General features: G+C 45.3%; 1 protein-coding gene across 13 annotated transcripts in view; it reads right to left on the minus strand.

Annotated features, from left to right (window-relative positions):
- Positions 1–9: 9 nt before the first annotated feature.
- Positions 10–16,878, minus strand: part of LOC108063827 (uncharacterized protein CG43867) — a 103,710-nt gene continuing 86,841 nt past the window's right edge. For 5 of the 13 annotated variants that reach the window (XM_070218661.1, XM_017151045.3, XM_017151051.3 and 2 more), the window contains 9 exons: positions 7,615–9,070; positions 6,768–7,192; positions 6,288–6,710; positions 5,854–6,136; positions 5,674–5,786; positions 5,403–5,612; positions 4,074–4,169; positions 3,483–3,824; positions 10–2,918 (listed from right to left, as the gene is read on the minus strand). In XM_070218661.1, the coding sequence (XP_070074762.1) occupies positions 1,620–2,918; positions 3,483–3,824; positions 4,074–4,169; positions 5,403–5,612; positions 5,674–5,786; positions 5,854–6,136; positions 6,288–6,710; positions 6,768–7,192; positions 7,615–9,070 (4,647 nt within the window). In that variant the 3' untranslated portion in view covers positions 10–1,619. The remainder of the gene's footprint in view (positions 2,919–3,482; positions 3,825–4,073; positions 4,170–5,402; positions 5,613–5,673; positions 5,787–5,853; positions 6,137–6,287; positions 6,711–6,767; positions 7,193–7,614; positions 9,071–16,878) is intronic. The other 8 variants (XM_017151053.3, XM_017151055.3, XM_017151052.3 and 5 more) reach the window with 7 other exon arrangements.

Genomic DNA, 16,878 nt, shown 5'->3' on the forward strand with positions numbered 1-16,878 from the left:
AACGCCGTCTCATTTTTGGTTTAGTTTTAATCGTTAATTTCCCTTTATATATATTTCGTTTCACTGGAGTGTGATGTGTGATACATTCGCCTATATAGTTTATATCCACTTGCAAGCCTTCGATTTTCTTCGATTCTTCCCAATGAGATGCTCTGTTCGATCTCTCGTTTTCTCGTTTAATTTCCATTTTCGTTTTCGTTGCGTCTCGGCGCATATAAATTTGTAATATCAAATCTTTACAATTAGGAAAAAAATGCGCTGTTACCGTATAAACTGTTTGTTATATCGTTAATTTGGTGTGTATAATTTTGTTAAATATCGAATCCGAATACATGTATACCTTCTGCCGTCTGCCTTCTATATATTCTATATGTATATATATGAATGCATATATGCTTCTGTGGGCGCGGGTGTAAAAAAGTGGGCAATAATTAATTGGGGCGTGTTTATCTACCGAATTTTGTTGACTACCTTCATTTGTGTGTTTAAGGTTTCTGCTGAAGCTCTGGTGAGTGAGTTTTTGTGTTGTACATCTAGACACTGAACGGGCTAAGAACGCGTTATCGTATTTGGGCCGTTTTCTCAATGTCAGGTTAAGTTCAGGTTAATTTCAGGTTAAATTAACATCACATTGAGAAAACGATTTAGTTCTTCCGAACCATTTAACCTCAAATTAGTTTTCTCTGACAGTTAACTAACCGGAACCATAACATGACATTGAGAAATCGACCCTCAGTTAACCGTACGAATCGGGGCTTCACTGTAAATATCTAGATGTAGATGGGGATGCTTGGTTGATGGTCGTCCTGCACTGGGCTTGAAAAATCCTTTACAAAATATTTGCTTGTTTTCTCAATTGGTTTCTGCTAATGCTAGTTTGCTTGTTTTTGGCTTGATTTCTTTTTTGTTTTTCGCTTTTACTCGTTCTTGGCTCCGACATCTACAAATTCAAAAGGCAGTTTCGCGCATGGAGGGACAATTACAAATTGAGATTCATTACAAAGCATCGAAGAGCGAGAACACTCAAATATATCGTTTCTATAGGTGTTTATAGGTTGTTTTGCATTGTGGCTGCTTGTTTGTTGGTTAAAAAAAATACAAAAAAATAATATTAATAATAGGTAATAATAAGACAAGAACAAGAACAATCTAAACATTGAGATTCATGTTCTGTTTACGTTTAAGTTTCTTCTTCTTCACATACCTCTTGCATTTTTTGGGGTACGTGGACTTAGGACTATTCAAAAAAATTAAATTTATAATATATATATAATATGCTTGCTGCTGCTGCTGTTTTTGTTTACAATTTAGATTTAGAGTACGAGTACCGTTGTTAGCTTAGGAAAGAGAACTTTAGTGAGTGGTGCGCAAGGAGAAGAAGGTCCAACCCAGGCCGATTACGCTACGTCGTCTCTCTACCGCTATCCATCTATCCATCTATCTTTATATCTTTCTATCTTTCTATCTTTAGGTGTATATTTGTTGCCACTAGGCTGGTGCATATGTATCTGTTTAGTCGTATATGTCTGTTAAGCTGTGATCCGATCCTCCGTCTATGTACAATGATCCTCCCATCTTCTCTACTATCTTCTCGATCTATTAGGAATCTTAGTTCCAATCTACTTGATCCTCTGATGATCCGGCGTGCTCTTTAGTATATCAGGCTGGTGGTGCTGCTGCTGCTGCTGGTGATGGTGGTGGTGCTGAGGATGATGATGACCCGAGCTCAGTGTGCCCGGCTGACTTCCTCCTCCGCCGCCGCCGGCGTGATGGGAGCTGCTCAGCGTGTGCGAGTGGTTCGAGTTGAGCGTGTGCGTCGCATGCGAATTGAGCGTGTTGTGGGCCGTGGTGGTGGCGTTCGTGGAGAACCCGGTGGTGGTGGCCACCGCCGAGCCGCCGGCCCCCAAAGTCGGACGCTGGGAGGCTCGCAGCGAGCGATGCGATCCGTTGCGGGTCAGCGAGTTCATCTGCGGCGTTCCTGGCACCGTGTGGCCCAGTGCATTCATGTAGTCCGCTATGAGCAGCGTGATCTCCAGAATCTTGGGCTTGCTCATGGCAAACAGGAGCTTTTGCTCACCGCTGCCGTCGTCGTGGGAAACCACCAGCATAAAGTCGTCCTGGCAGCCGCCAAAGGTCATCACCGAACTGTATGGATACCTGGCCACCGGCGCCATGGTGGACAGCTCGAGTACGTTGAGGGCATCCTCGGCCACCGCCAGCCAGGCAACCGGAGTGGCTGCTCCCGTGGTGCCCATGGATGATTCTGGGCTCTGTCTGGGCTTCGCCTGGAACAGGCAGGCTCCGAAATACGGCCACTTGCGGCAGCAGGTGAGGTAAATGCGCACACAGTCCAGCGTGGAGCGACCCTTGAGCAGCATCCACTTGGAGACCAGCAGCTCCTGCACATCCTTCAGCTGCTCGGCGCCCAAAGCGTCCCTATAGCGATACGGGTAGAACTTGTCCAGACCCTTCAGGCCCACGCCCACGTCGCGGGACTTCTCCAGCGAGTAGTCGCCCATGTCGATCTGGGACATCAGCGAGGCCAGCTCCAAAGCCAACTCCCGGGATAGCGGGAATCGGCCCTGGACAATCTGCGAGTTGGTCTGGTAGCACAGCAGCAGGCGCTCCTTGTCCGTCTCGCACTTAATGGTGTGCTTCCAGTAGAGACGGTTCTTGTAGCTCAGCTGGATCACCCGCGAATTCTCAAACTTCCCCGATCCCTTCTCCCTTAAAGCCGTCTCCCATTTGCTGATCACGTCGCACAGCTTGGCCAGCGGCTCCAGGTAGTGCTCCAGATCCTTCTCAATTGGATCGTCGCTGAATAGGCAGAACCCATTGCTGGCATCCCGCGTGCCCAGTTCGTGGGCCAAAGTGGCCTGGAACTCCTCGATGGTGGTGGAGCCATCAAAGGAAACCACCTGTGTGGGTTGGAGATAAAAAGGATGATCAAAATACATGTAACAAGAAAGAAAGCTTATATACCCTTGCAGATCATTCCTATTAATTTACAAATCGTAAAAATTTTAAATTTCCTATTATTTCTCATTAATTTACGAACGTTCCTATGGCAGCTATATGATATGGTGGTCCGATTTTGAAAAAATTTTATTCAAAATTTAGAATTGAATAAAAAATTGTATTTTCAAAAAACACCCAAGATATATTTTTTTTAAATTTTTTTTCCCGATTATTCCTATGGGTGCTATATGATATAGTTGTCTGATCCAGCTCGTTCCGACATATATACTACCTGCAAAAGAAAGAAGACTTTTGGGAAAGTTTTAGACCGAGTTTTTGCGTAGAAACGGACGGACAGACGGACGGACAGACAAACGGACAGACGGACATGGCTAGATCGACTCGTCTAGTGATGCTGATCAAGAATATATATACGTTATGGGGTCGGAAACATCTCCTTCACTGCGTTTCAAACTTCTGACCCTCTGCAAGAGTATAAAAATAGAATAGCAATTATATCTTACCTGGTAGGTGGTGTTCATCATGTGCACGGGAATCGCATGCGGCAGAGAGTGGTGGTAGGGATTCTTCAGGAGAATCGATAGAACCTCCATCCGCGACGGTTTCGTCTCGCGGCCCCCGTTCTTAAGCGTCCTCTCCAGCGCGCGCTCACAGTAGGCGGCGTACTTGCCCGTCTCTGTCTTTGTATCCGCATTCCGGGACAAGTGGAGCTTGAGGTACCACAGCAGGCGACTCGAGCGCGGAACAAAGAGGGATACGGCCAGGGCCAGGAGCTGCCAGCCCTGGACGAAGCTGTAGGCGGGCGGGTTGCTTTTGCAGTCGATTATGGGCGTGGCAGCAGGAGCCTATACAGATCGTAATTAGTCAGAGATCAGTTCGGATAGGATTCGATTTCGGTGGGGGGGATTAGAGTTAGTGTTAAGAGTTACGAGTTAGTAGAAGTGAGGTTAGGAAAGTTGTAACTACGTGACTACGAAAATCGAACGAAACTGTACTCGCACAACAAAGAATGTTACACGTTCAGTTCAGAGAGGTTGACATTGTGTGGCATTGTTACATAAGTAGTTAGAGAGACCATAAATTTCCCCGCATACCTGTATGGAGGTGGGCGAACTGCCGTTGGCTTGGGCGTGGCCCGCCTGTTGGGTATCACAGGTGAATAGGCTTTGGGTGGCGCACAACAGTAGTTGCTGTAAATTTCGGGGTCGTTCATGTCCGTTCATGTTCGTACAGTGTTGGAAAACATTTCGGTTTCGGTACGGTTACGTTACGTTACACGCGAAACGAAAGGCAACAAAAGATGGGGAAAAGAAGAAGCCAGAGAACACATATTCGGATCAATTTTTCACTCATCATTAATTAGCGGTGTGATTTTCATCTGTTTTGTTTTGTTTTGTGGTTTATGTTGTTTTCTGTTGGCAGTGTTGTGTAACGCTATACGATTCACTATGTTCGTATCGTTTAAAAAGCGAAATGCGAAGGATAACAAGATAACGATATAAAAGACAAAGAGCACATTCAAAGCGAATTATAAGGATATTGTTATTATGGAAGCAGGAAAACCATGGATACTCTAGAAACTCTAGAAACAAAATGCAAACAAATTAGAGCTCGGTTTGCCAACAATGGCAAATGTAATCGATATATTTGGATATGCGGCTGTTGCGTAGTTTAGTGTAATGTCTGATCAGTGGTTAGGTGATTTGGTTTGCTGGTTCTTCAGTGGTTCATGTAATCTTCTTTTGGTTTTTTGTAAAATTTACAGCAAATACTTTATACAATGAGCTGTTTTTGGTTGTCTTTCGCATTTGATGATAAGTATGTAGAGTTACACAGTAACGTACTGAAAGCTATATATTTTATATACATACAGAAACATTTCTGACAGTTATGGGGGAAATTTGTTGTCTGTTTGCTACTGAAAACAAAACTCAAAACGAAAAAAGTATTTGAAAATAACAAACAATTATGTAGATCAAGTTGATAATTAAGTAAGGTTCTCATGCATATTTACAATAGATGATACGGTTAGTCGATAGTGTTTGGTATATTTGTTTGATATTATATTGAGTAGGCTTAGTTATGATATTTCGTATAAAGCGTTCGTAAGCTTGTTCCTTGAAGCAAAGCTCTTTTAGGCTGGCAATGATCGCAAACAAAAGTATACCTATTTGGGGACTTGGGTGATGGGTGATGACTGTACCGTCGGCACAGTTTCCCACCATCTCTTCGAGACTCTCATTCTCTCTTGGGCTTTCTATTTGCAAGTGGTTAGTGGGGATTTTGAGGGGGAGTTTCTACACCATAAACACAAAACGAGGACATTCAACTAAACATTTCCAGGGGGATGCAGGTTTCAGGGAGGAAGGAGATTTGGTTTTCTTTTCGGGGGACATAAGAAGCTTTGCAACTGAAAAACTTACGCGCGTTTGCTTGCCCAGCTTCTTGTTTACCTGGACGCCGACACTGAGCTTCTGGCCCATGTGGCGGGAGGTCTGCTTGATCAGTATGCAGATCATCTCCGTCTGCAGCTCGGGCATATCCAGAGCATGTTGCAGGGCGTTCTGGGCGAGCACCACGTGGTAATCGATGCCCGGCTGGTTGACCGCCACCGACATGAACAGCTGAATGCTCTGTAAGGAATATATGCTATAGATCTCAAAGGTTTCCTTGCTAGCCACTCCATCCACTCACCTTGAAGAGCTTAATGGCCTCCGGCTGCATGGTTTCCGTGTGCATTGATGAGAGCGGCGCGGTGATGGTGTCTTTGGTGTGCAGCAGAATGGGATGGCGCCACAGGACGCAGTCTGCAAATTGGCAATTAAAACAAGAATTAAATCTATTATTGACTTCTAGGGTAAGGCAAGCACTCACTAGGATCGCCATCCGTTTCCATGAGCTTCTGTACGAGCTGTTCATACTGGGTGCCAGCACTTGGGCCGCCGCCCGAAACGACAGTTAGGTGATAGAGCCAATTATCCCGCTCTGGCTTCCCGGACAGGATCAGGTAGGTTGGTCCCTGGTGCGCCGGATAGATGGCCACCGTGAGTCGGGCCTGATCCTGGGCGGCATCCTCTCGCTCCTCGGAGTCCGAGTCAGAAACGTGTTCCACCTCCTCGACTCGGGCATCGCGCATATTAATCTGGCCCAGGGGATTCTAGGGATCACGGGATAAAATATATTAATTAGAACGATTCGTGATTTGATTTGTGATTTATTTCGTGATTCGATTGTGATTCGATTTATGATTCGATTCGTGATTCGATTCAAAATTCAATTCGTGATTCGATTCATGATTCCTTTCTTACCGTCTCAACAGGAGCCTTGAAGTAGAGGAACATCTTGCCCAACAGCACACACCAGCACTTCTTGGGATGGCCGTTCTTCACCTTGGTCACCCAACCCTGCACCGTCGGCTTCTGGTCATCGCGACTCAGCAGCAGCTTGGTGGCATTCCTTCGCTGCACATTCTGCAGCACCCGGATCCAATCGTCCATGGTGGCATGCGAGTCCGCCGTGAGGTAGTAGACCTTCTTGCCCGTGTCTATCTCGAAGGTGGAGGCTCCCTCCGCCCGATTGATGCGACAGGCCTCGTCCAGTTGGATCTGCCCCTGGGGCTTCCGCTGCACATCGTGCTGGCTCTTCCAGTAGTTGAGGGATCCGTTCTTTAGAACGAACCAACGCTTGCGCCAAGTCTTCAGCTTGCCACCCAGCTTGGCCAGGTGACCCATCTGAAAAAAAGGAGAAGCGTGAAATGAAGGGAAGACTCTTTAGGGATGACTTCTTACCTTCTCCAGCGACTCAATCTTTTTGCTGGGCGAATCCACGTAGGACTGTCGCATCAACAGCGACGGCATCGAGGCGTCCATGCACGTGGACTCCGACACGGCGTCGGGGGGCAGGGCGTAGTCGTCCGAGAGGCCTGATTCAAAGGAGAGATCTGAAATTACTGTGCCACGCATGTGCTGCTGGAGGGGTGAGGGGGCTTTGGAGGCGGTTGGAGTTTGGAGGGCGTGGCCATGGGGACGCGGCAGCGTTATCTGCCCACTCGAAGGCGCCAGCGTGTAGGCCCCCAACTGGTGGTTATGATTCTGGACTTGGTATTGGTGGGGCAGTGTGTGGTGTTGGTGGTGCGTATGCGTATGGAACGATTGCGGTTGGAGATGCTGTTGGTTGGTGTGGCTGGTGGATGTGGTGCGTGGTTGGAGGTGGACTGCGGCGGATGGGTCAGAGGTTAATGGCGGTTATTTGGTTATTCGGTCGGCGATGGTTGATTGATGGGCAAAAGTGGTTAGAATCGCAAGTTGTTAGTTTCTTTCATCATTTTGGTACTTTTTTTGGGACATCTAAGAGGAGAGGAAGGGTAAGGAGGGGAGCAGACGAACTCTAATGGGGATGAGGTATTGCGGGACTAGTTATTATTACTAAGATGGAAACTTTTTGGCGCCCAACGAGGGGCAGTGGGATTTAGTAACTGGGAGCTAGGAACTAGGATCTTAGAGGTATCGAGTTTTAACCATTTGTGTTAGTTGGTGTATAGAGTGTATAAAGTTAGTTCGACGGGGGCTACGCTACGCTAGTCGTTCATCACAGAGGTTTACTGAGGACAAGGGACAATTAAATAACTATACATACCACGCGCCTTCGCGTTCTTGGGACTCTCCGAACCACTTCGCTTGGCCGGACTTAGGCTAGAGGAGGTCTTCAGGCTCTTCGAGGGACTCGAAGCGCTGCCCGATGTCGAGGTCTCCGTGTTCTCGGTGCTCGACGAGTTGTGTGAATGATGGGTGAGCATCACCGCATGGTCCTCGCCATCACTGGAGTCATCGCTCGAATCGCCCGTAAATGGCATCGAGCGGATCTGCGAGGCTCGACCCTTGACCGTTGCGTAGACGGGCACGGATATATCACAGAAGCCGCCGCTGGCGGTTTGTTGTTGCCTCGACGGTGGCAGCGGCGTTCCCGGTGTACTGCCCAGGGTACCGTGCCCATCCCCAGTTCCCGCCGTTACCGTTCCCGTTCCAGATCCATGACTGTGACCATGTCGTCGGCCATTGGAGAGATTCGTTCCCGTGCCCGTTCCCTCTTGAATATCTGGCTCCTGAATGGCCGCACTCTCCGCCGTCCCTCCGCCAGCTCCCGCCAGTCCATCGTTGGCCACCTGGTAGATCTTGGCCTCCCAGCTGGGAAAGCGATGCAGCGGCGGCGTCGGAGGCCGTGGCACGCCCAGTTCACTGGTGGTTGTGGTGGTGGTGCTGGAATTCCCGCCACTGGCCATCAATGCCGGATTGTTCTTCATCCAGGCGGGTAGCTTTTCGCAGGATGGCGTGTAAATCTCCGCATAATCATGGGCCGTATCCGTATCGGAGCTATCTGGCCTGGCAGCTGATCCGGGAGCTTTGCTGGAGATGCTGGACAGCGGGGCAAGGGTTAGGCCATCGACAGCGGCCACCAGATTTCGTTCCAATTCCTGCGGCTCCATCGAGAGGTTTCGCCTGTGCTGGTGATGCGGATACGAGCTGGTCAGCGGTCGGCCAATAATGGGATCCTGCGGATCGAGACTCTCGCTTCGCCTGCGATGCTCGGGATTGGACCCCGAACCGGCAAAGTCCTGAACGTCTAGGCTGAGGCTATTGCGCACCGGACCCACGATACTGTGGCGCTGCGATTGATTGGCTATGTGATTCTTGAGCAGCTCCAACTGCTGGTTGCACTTGACGTTCTGTTCGCGCAGCAACTGGTTCTGCTCCTCGAGATCGCGTAGCTTGTTGTTCACCCACTCCTTGATCTTGGCCGCCTTGGCCTCGATTTGTCGTGCGTCGTGGAGTCGCAGCTGTCTCTGTTCCTCCACCTGGATCTCCAGCGAAGTGATGGTCTTCTCCGCCTCCTGGGTGGGCGGTGGTGCACCTGATACTGTTGATCCTGCTGCCGTGGCTCCTCCTCCGACCTGATGGCTCGGCGAACAATTGCTTCTGGCCTGCTGCTGCTGCTGCTGCTCCTGCGGATGACTGGCTGGCACTGGCTGGTGCGGATGCGGATGCTGGGGCGGTGGCTTGGGCCACTCACTCAGCCGCTGCTCCATGGCACGCACCTAGAAAACAGATTGGGGGAAAGGGAAAGGTTAGTCAAGTTGCAAACTTTTCACAGCGAAAACTTTTCCAAATTAAATTAAATTCACACTAAGCCACGACAAAGTTCAGGGCAGGGTCTAATGGTTACACATGACCCTCCCCAAAAGGGATTAGCTGGTAGGATTGCTGGTAGTCATGTAGATAGACAGAAGGAGGGGGAGTTCTGAAGGAGAAAGGGGTTTCCTAAGTTGCCCTAGGCACCAAGACACGAGATTCACAAAGAAGGCCACTTTAAGAGGTCCTTTAATAGCCGAAGTTACCAAGTTATATCACATACTTATACATTTAAGGATCATTTCTCGATTATAATCAATTTCACTTAGAAATATGAAAGATATGACATTCCAAGATAATTTATATCATTCCAAGAGTATTCAAATCATTTCAAGACGATTCAAATCATTCCAAGATGATTTAAATCATTCAAAGATTATTTTAATCATTTCCAGATGATTCAAATCATTTGGACCACGTCTTATAATTCGTAGTTCTTGTAAAATATGTTAAAAGTGTATTCCCGAAGAATTCGGGGTTCTATTTATATTTTATTAAGAGCTTTAGGTAGTCTAAGGCAAGAATAGTAGAACATTGAAAATAAATTAATTGTATTACACATCACAGAAGTCCTATACAATGTATAGTATACATTTAAAATCATTAGAGCCAGGGGTTTTCCAAAGCCAGAGACGTTTAGTGGTTTCAAGACCTGGCAGGAACTGGTGTAATTAAGAGGCGACCATTTAACACCCGACTGCAACTGCAATGCCAAGGAAAAACTGAAAAACTGCAAAATGGCAGCGGCAGTGGCCGAATGAGCTTGCCACATGCCATCGCCCCAGGAAATAAGTATTTTTATGGTTACACAACAATTTGCAAGTAATGCAACTGCCACGGAGAACAAGAGGAAACCGAGAGGACAAGGAGACAGGAAAGAAATAACTTCATTTGGCACGCCAGGAAACCGAACTGACAACTAAACAAAGCCGGAAGTTGAACAAGGGTGGGCCTGGAGGTTTAGTGGGGTTTGTGGGGTGGCAGGGTGGCATGGGGTCACGGGGTTAAGAAGTTGGGTGTCCTCAGTTGAGGAGCAATCGAAGCGGGCGGATTTCTATCAAGGAAATGGGATTTTTCCTGCCTTTCAAAGAGTAATGCCAAACTCCCTACTGCATTATTAGTTGTCAGCCGGGATGGAGAACCAAAAATGGGTCTATTGTTTAATGTTACAAGAGGTGTTGAAGTGTGGTTATAGCAGGGGGTGTGGTTTTCAGCCCAAGGTAGGTGAATGAATCGAGGTCCTGGCTGTTAAAAATAGATAAACCGGCGAAAATAAGCAGCCTCAAAAAGGGCCAAAGCCCTGTGGCTCCTCCAACCCCAATTTTCCTGGTGACGCATATAAAATGCCAAAGTTTATGCCTGTCATGCCATCAGCTGGAATCCAGAGGCACAGGGACCCCGCTTACTGGTAATGGGATATGCCATGTGCACCAGGGAGATACGGGCCAAAAGATACGCGCGGAGTACAATAGACAAGAGTTAGGGACATGCAAAGTTGCAGAAAAAGGAGTTTGCGAAAAAAGTGGAATAAAAAAATTCAGAGGGCGAACTATTTCCCCTAGGAGCCCCTTGGGTTCAAGATCACAGACACTTGCTAAAGCGCTGAAATCTGAGGAAAATCCGAGGGAAGTCCGAGGAAAATCACAAGGCAGCGAGAGCAACTTTCGAGTAACTTGAGCCATAAAATCAGGCTGCGCGCCTAAACCGCTAAAAAAAAAAACTTGAGGCAATGGCTTATTTAATGGCCCGAACAGCAAAGTTCAGACGAGCAAAACTTGTGCACTGGCTGCTTCTCTGCTTCTCCTCCGGTTTCTTTCTCGATTTCTCGCCATAACATGAATCAAATGAATTGCCTGCATTTAGGCGTGTGAAACTTTGAGCCCCTTTCGGAAAACAAACAAAGAACAAATCGGAATCGGTTAGGAGGAAAGAAGAGGAAAAGAGAAAGGGGGCCTGAGACAGTAAGTTGACTTTATCTAAATGCGTTTTCTAGATTCGCAGACACAGCTGCTTTGGAATCCCCATCCCATATCCATGGGTATCTCCTAAGTCCCGTCAGCCAGACAGCTAAATCCTGGCAATTTTCGTTATTGGATTTGCGATCTGTAATGGGTGGGGGAAATTGTGGAGCACCGTCATAGATGGGGAAATGATTTAGCACTTCATGTTAACCCTTTCATTGCCTATTATACCTAACAATAGTTTTGTTAAAATTTAATTCAGAATTTAAGTGCATTTAGAAAGGATTGAAAAGTATTTATCATAAAATCGTTTTATTGATACTTATCAAAATGTGGAAGAAAATTTTAAAATCGTATAATCCATTAAAAAGTTATGAGCAAAAAATGAAATGACCGCTAGATGGAGCCAGTAGCTTTTTCCTTATAAGAATTCTAACTTTGAAACTTTAAGAGGTATTTAAAATGGGTTTCTCTTCGCTGGTCTCCTTCACATTTTAAGCAACAAAAAGCGTAGAAAAAGCATTCGATTATATGGCAAAATGACATTTTTATTGCACAGCCCCTAACAAATAGTGCAATGTCGTCTGCCACTTAACATAAATCGCACATATTGCCGTAAGTCCGCTTCTAAAGAAATAATATAAAGGAAAAGTAGAGAAATCCCCGACAATAATTTGCCCCAACGCACAATCGGATTATGCCGACCAGAGAGAAAACTTCAAGATGGAGCGACAAAAAGGGGCGAATTGTGGGGGCTGCCAGAAAAATGCGCTCAATAAAATAAATTCCAAAAGCTGAAGACGATAAAAAGATGAATGAATAAGCGCGCGCATTTGAATAAAATTTGAATTCAATTTGGAGGGCTGAAGGGAAGTTATGGCCCTTTCCCTTTGCCACACAGATTGCAGCGCTATCTTATATATATACCATATATATATTATAGGTTATGTTCTCCACTTCTCTGGCCAAGCATGCATACTGTTTTTATGACTAAATGAGCAGACGCAATTAAGTGGGGTTGTTGGGTGGGGATCGAAGTGGTATTTTCAGGGGTTTTCCTCTGGTAGTCAGCAGATGACTAACCATTATGACCAGACCAAAAAGGGGAGGAAAGGGGATGGAGTTGCCACTTGGTGACTCACTTTATGCCATCTAAAAGGGTTTTGTTCTCCCAGTGGGTGGCCTCTGCAAACCCAATAGTGTAGCCCCCCGTGATAGATGATTAATCTGTTTATAATGAAGACATCTTGCGTTAATGAAGAAATAATGACTTTACTATGAATATATAGAAACTCCACTCTATATACACACCCACATCCATAATATTTTCTCATCTCTTCCCGGTGAACAAATTTGCTGTTTCCCGGGCAATTTGTTAATATACTTCACAATGTGCCGCAACTCAAACAGAGTCCACCCCCCTTTTGGCCACTTCCTCTACGGCCCTGCATCCCCCTCTTGTGTTTTTTCTTCTTTCTGCCACTCATATCAAGCGTCGCATATTGCACACAAAATACACACACACACGAGATGAAATTCAGAAAAATATAGGTATATTTTATTTGCGTTTCTTGTGTTTCTTTGACTTCTTGGAGGCAAACAGCCTCCACCCCCTGCTCTCTTTCCTTTTCCTCCTGTGACGTTTAATTTGGAGTCATGATTCCATTGTTATTTATAGTCAACAAAGCGGCAGCCGCTTGAGAGGCACGAGGGTATGGAAAACGGGAGGAATACGGCAGAACCACTCAAGAAAACACTCCATAAAACATTGTTGCTGCCCCTCGTTCCCCGGAAAACCGAAAAAAAGAAGGAAAATATCCATCTTCCATCGCCCTTCCTTGGCACGCGCCATCTCCCTCTACTTCTTACACCGAAAGAAATGGGAAAAATATTATTAAAATAATAATATATTAACATGCTTGATTTAATTTTAAAATATTTAAGTTAAAATATTTATACATAAAAATCAGAGTTCAAAATCTTTAAAATAACATAAGCTCAATAAAATTAATTCTTTAGATTTTCTACGATTTATTTTTATCAGTACACTCTTCGTCTTCAGTCGTCCTATAGTCTGGGGGACCTGGCACTTATCTGCTATCTGGTATTCCCCATTCCCAGAATCCCACTCCCCTGATATTATATGTATAAGGGATATCGTTAGCTGCAGTGCTCACGCATATCTTTATTTCCAGTCATCGTCTTTGGTCCATGGAATGCTCAGAATGCCCAGACAGAGCGAAATTTTGAGAAAGAGGAAGGGAAACCTCGAAAAGGACAAATTGATTTCAAGTTTTTTGAAGCTATGCGGAGAAAAAACGCGGCATCCAAGGTGAAGCGAAAAAAAGATCAAGGGGATATACACTTTTTGGATCTGTCTACACCTGCTAAGATGTTTTAATGTTATTACTTATTTGTATAAAGAATGTTGTTTAATCAACATTCCTTTGGTGAGGAGTATATTTCCCATTTCCCCTACTTCACATCAAATATTCTGTTTCAATAACCTACCCGACCTCCTTTGGTTTCTTTGATCCTTCAGCTAATCCCTGGAAATAGTTAATCTCTTCACTGGAGAACAATGCTCCTCGGGAATTCTCCATTGTCGTTGGGAAACTGCCGCTCGCTCACCCTTTTTTCTCCCCTAAGATTCCTCTGGCAAAAAAAAGGGGTGAGGGGAGTCTCTGCTGTGAATGATTTTTCCATTACAGTCAATGTCAATATTTGCTGCATGTTTTGGCAGCTTTGAAATTGAAAATGTGCATGTTTCACATTATCCCGTGAACGTGGTTACATGGCAACTTCATCGAGCTGGGCATCCTTTTGGTGGCGCTCCGTTTACGCTCCTCTCAAAAACCAACCGCCAGCTACGATGTTTCCCCCATCCAGCAGCACCTCCCTTAACTGCTCCGTCATGCAACAGAAATTAGAAAGCAACTAAGTACGTGATTCGACCTGGAGATACCCATTGATCTAGGATCTCTTTGAGAACCATTGTCTGGGGATCAAAGATATTGTATGCTTACTACTATAAAATGGTGTCCCTAAAAAAAGGTAAGTTGAACAGATATTCAAAACTGTTGGACATAGAAATCTAACGCAAAAAACTGAAATTCGGAAAGTATTCAAAGATGCGTACTAAGCGCATAAATTATGATTAAATTATAAGATATATATTTTCTAATATTTTACAATTATTTCTGGGCCAACATGAAATGCTAGTCCTGCATATACCCAATTATTCCTATGATTACCTGCAAGTAAACAGAAAATGCTTCGCGAATGATGATGTCTGTGGTGCTTTTTAATTAAAAGAGCCACTCTTACTTCCCTCGCCCCGAAAATTAAAGTGTTGCATACATCGGGGCGTCCTTTAAGCGAAAAAGTTGCTCTTAAGGACGAAATCGTACCCGCAGCTGAGGTAATTTATTCTAAGCGAGCATTATTTATGCATTATCTCAGTTATATATGAGGTCAATTTAGTCCTGATTGTTGGTGGGGGGATTGATGGGGTTTCCCTTAACTCACCTCTGAAACTGATTTATAATGCAGACACCGTTTGATGTATTCTCGCAGAATTTGCCTGCTAAGCCACTTTTTTCTCTTTCCTTTTTTTTTCCAAAGCGGCTTAACTTAATCAGTTTTGTGAGAAAGAAGCAAGCAAAGTTTGCCACGCCATCTGCCAGACAATAAACTAAAACAAAAGTTTCGCGTTTCTGATAAAAGTTTGAAGCCCCTCTTTCCCTCACTTTTCTTTCCTTTGCGGAGGGGAACTTGGTAATAGACCGGTGTTTATGGATAATGCATCAGTCGGTGGGCATTTAAGATTGAATATTTTTCCAGCTCTTTAAAACGATGGCGAAAAACCCGTTGCTAAAAGGTTATAATGTTTCGTTCTTTAATGGTACTTGGGCAGCACTTTTGAAGTTGCCCACCCAAAAACCCCCCACCAGATGTCGTCTGCCACTGGCACTTTAACTTGTCGCTAAGGCTACGGCTACCAACCTACCAACTGGCAAACTTCCCGCCCCCAAAGATCTTGAGATTTTCCAGCTTCACAGCTGCATTCTCTCTCTTCGTTTCTTCGGCTTCAGCTCGACTGGGCTGCCACATTGTCAAGGGCTGCACTCGAGAAATGCGAAAAGGCAAACAATGTCCAATGGAGGAGCCTTCGCTGAAGGTTCTACAGATGAGATGAGAAGCAGGAGTAGTGGCCATGTCTGGTGCTGAATGAAAATAATGGAAATGCGCCGCGATATTTTTTCAGAGCTGCTCAATAACTTTCCTCATTTTGCTTTGCCTTTGCCCAAGAACCCAACCCAACCCAACCCAGAAAATGGTATTAAATCCCAGTCAGAGTCTTCGAGGGGAACATCAACGCCAACTGTTTGTGACACAGAGCAAGAAATGGGTCTGGCATTAGTGGTATTTCATCTTTTTTTGGGGGTGTAAATTATGCTTTTTCCGCTTCACTGGCTACTGACTAAGCGCAGCTCCCACTTTTCACAGTTCACAGTTCCCATTCCGATCGAGACGAGTGGGTGGGTGGGTTTCCAGGGTTTCCATTTCCATTCCATCCATTCTGGGCCACTCGATTCATTAAACAACTGAACAACCGATTGCCAGAGGGACACAGGCACAAAAACGAAAAGAGAGTTGCTTTTAATTATGGAAACCCCACAAATCTCAAACTCCGAATGCGAATGCACTTTGTTGTCGCATTGATACCCTAGAAAATGCTAATGGTAATGATGGTACTTCTGATTATGATATAAACTTTATAAAGTTAAGATGTGAAGTCCTAATTCAATCTGATCTAGCACTTCTTGACTTATTAGAAATCCTTTGTCTTCCTGATCCTTTGAGGGTATTTAGAGTGTCGTTTCGCGTCGTTTGCACCCATTCCCTGTTAAATTTTTTAATTTAGAGAAAAGGTTTTGTTACTCCACTCTGTGTGAAGGAAAAAACTTTGCACGGCCAATGACAAAAAGTGCATTCAAGTGTAAGTGCCAGTGGAATGGGTGAGACAGTGTTTGTCTCTTTTTCTATCGCTATCTCTGTCGCTCCTGTCCTGTCCTGTCGTGTCCTATCCTGTCCTGTCCTGCATAATATCACATTGAAGGCTGCGGAAAACTTTGCTCTTCGATCAAAGCTCGTTAACGTGACCTTTTCTCTGCTCCATCGTCGAACCAATTAAGCGTGAAGCAGCTGAGAGCAGAGACAACAAAGTCTTCTTCTCGAGAGCCAGAGCAAAACTTGTAAGCAATTAAAAACATTTTCCACCTATCCCCTTTTCCCTATTTTTTTTGTTTTTGAAATTAAATTGTTCTTCTCGGGTCTCGGGACAACTTTTCTGCGCGTTCTCTCACTTTGCCTCCAACTCATAAATATTAGATTTTTATGAAGCATTCGCGACGACTGCTCACAGCTGGGGCCCCAACACGTAAAAAAGCAGTCAAAGACATTCGGCGGCGGCGGTGGAAAACTGCAGGGGGAAAAGAAAACTCAATGAAGGGGGAGACGGCGGAAACTCTATGGTGGCAGATATTTATCATCGAGAAGACGAGTGAGTGTATTGTTCACTAGCGTGTTCCCAGTTCATTATTCGCATTGGAGATTAGTGATTGATTGTGGGGTGGGAGGAGACCTGAGATCTTGGGGGATACTCTATACAAATAATAATAATAGTCTTTAAAAAGTATCGATAATTTCGATATATTGACAATACCGACTCGATAATATCGATGTTTGTT

This window comes from Drosophila takahashii, chromosome X (assembly GCF_030179915.1).
Source record: "Drosophila takahashii strain IR98-3 E-12201 chromosome X, DtakHiC1v2, whole genome shotgun sequence".
Lineage (NCBI taxonomy): Eukaryota > Metazoa > Arthropoda > Insecta > Diptera > Drosophilidae > Drosophila > Drosophila takahashii.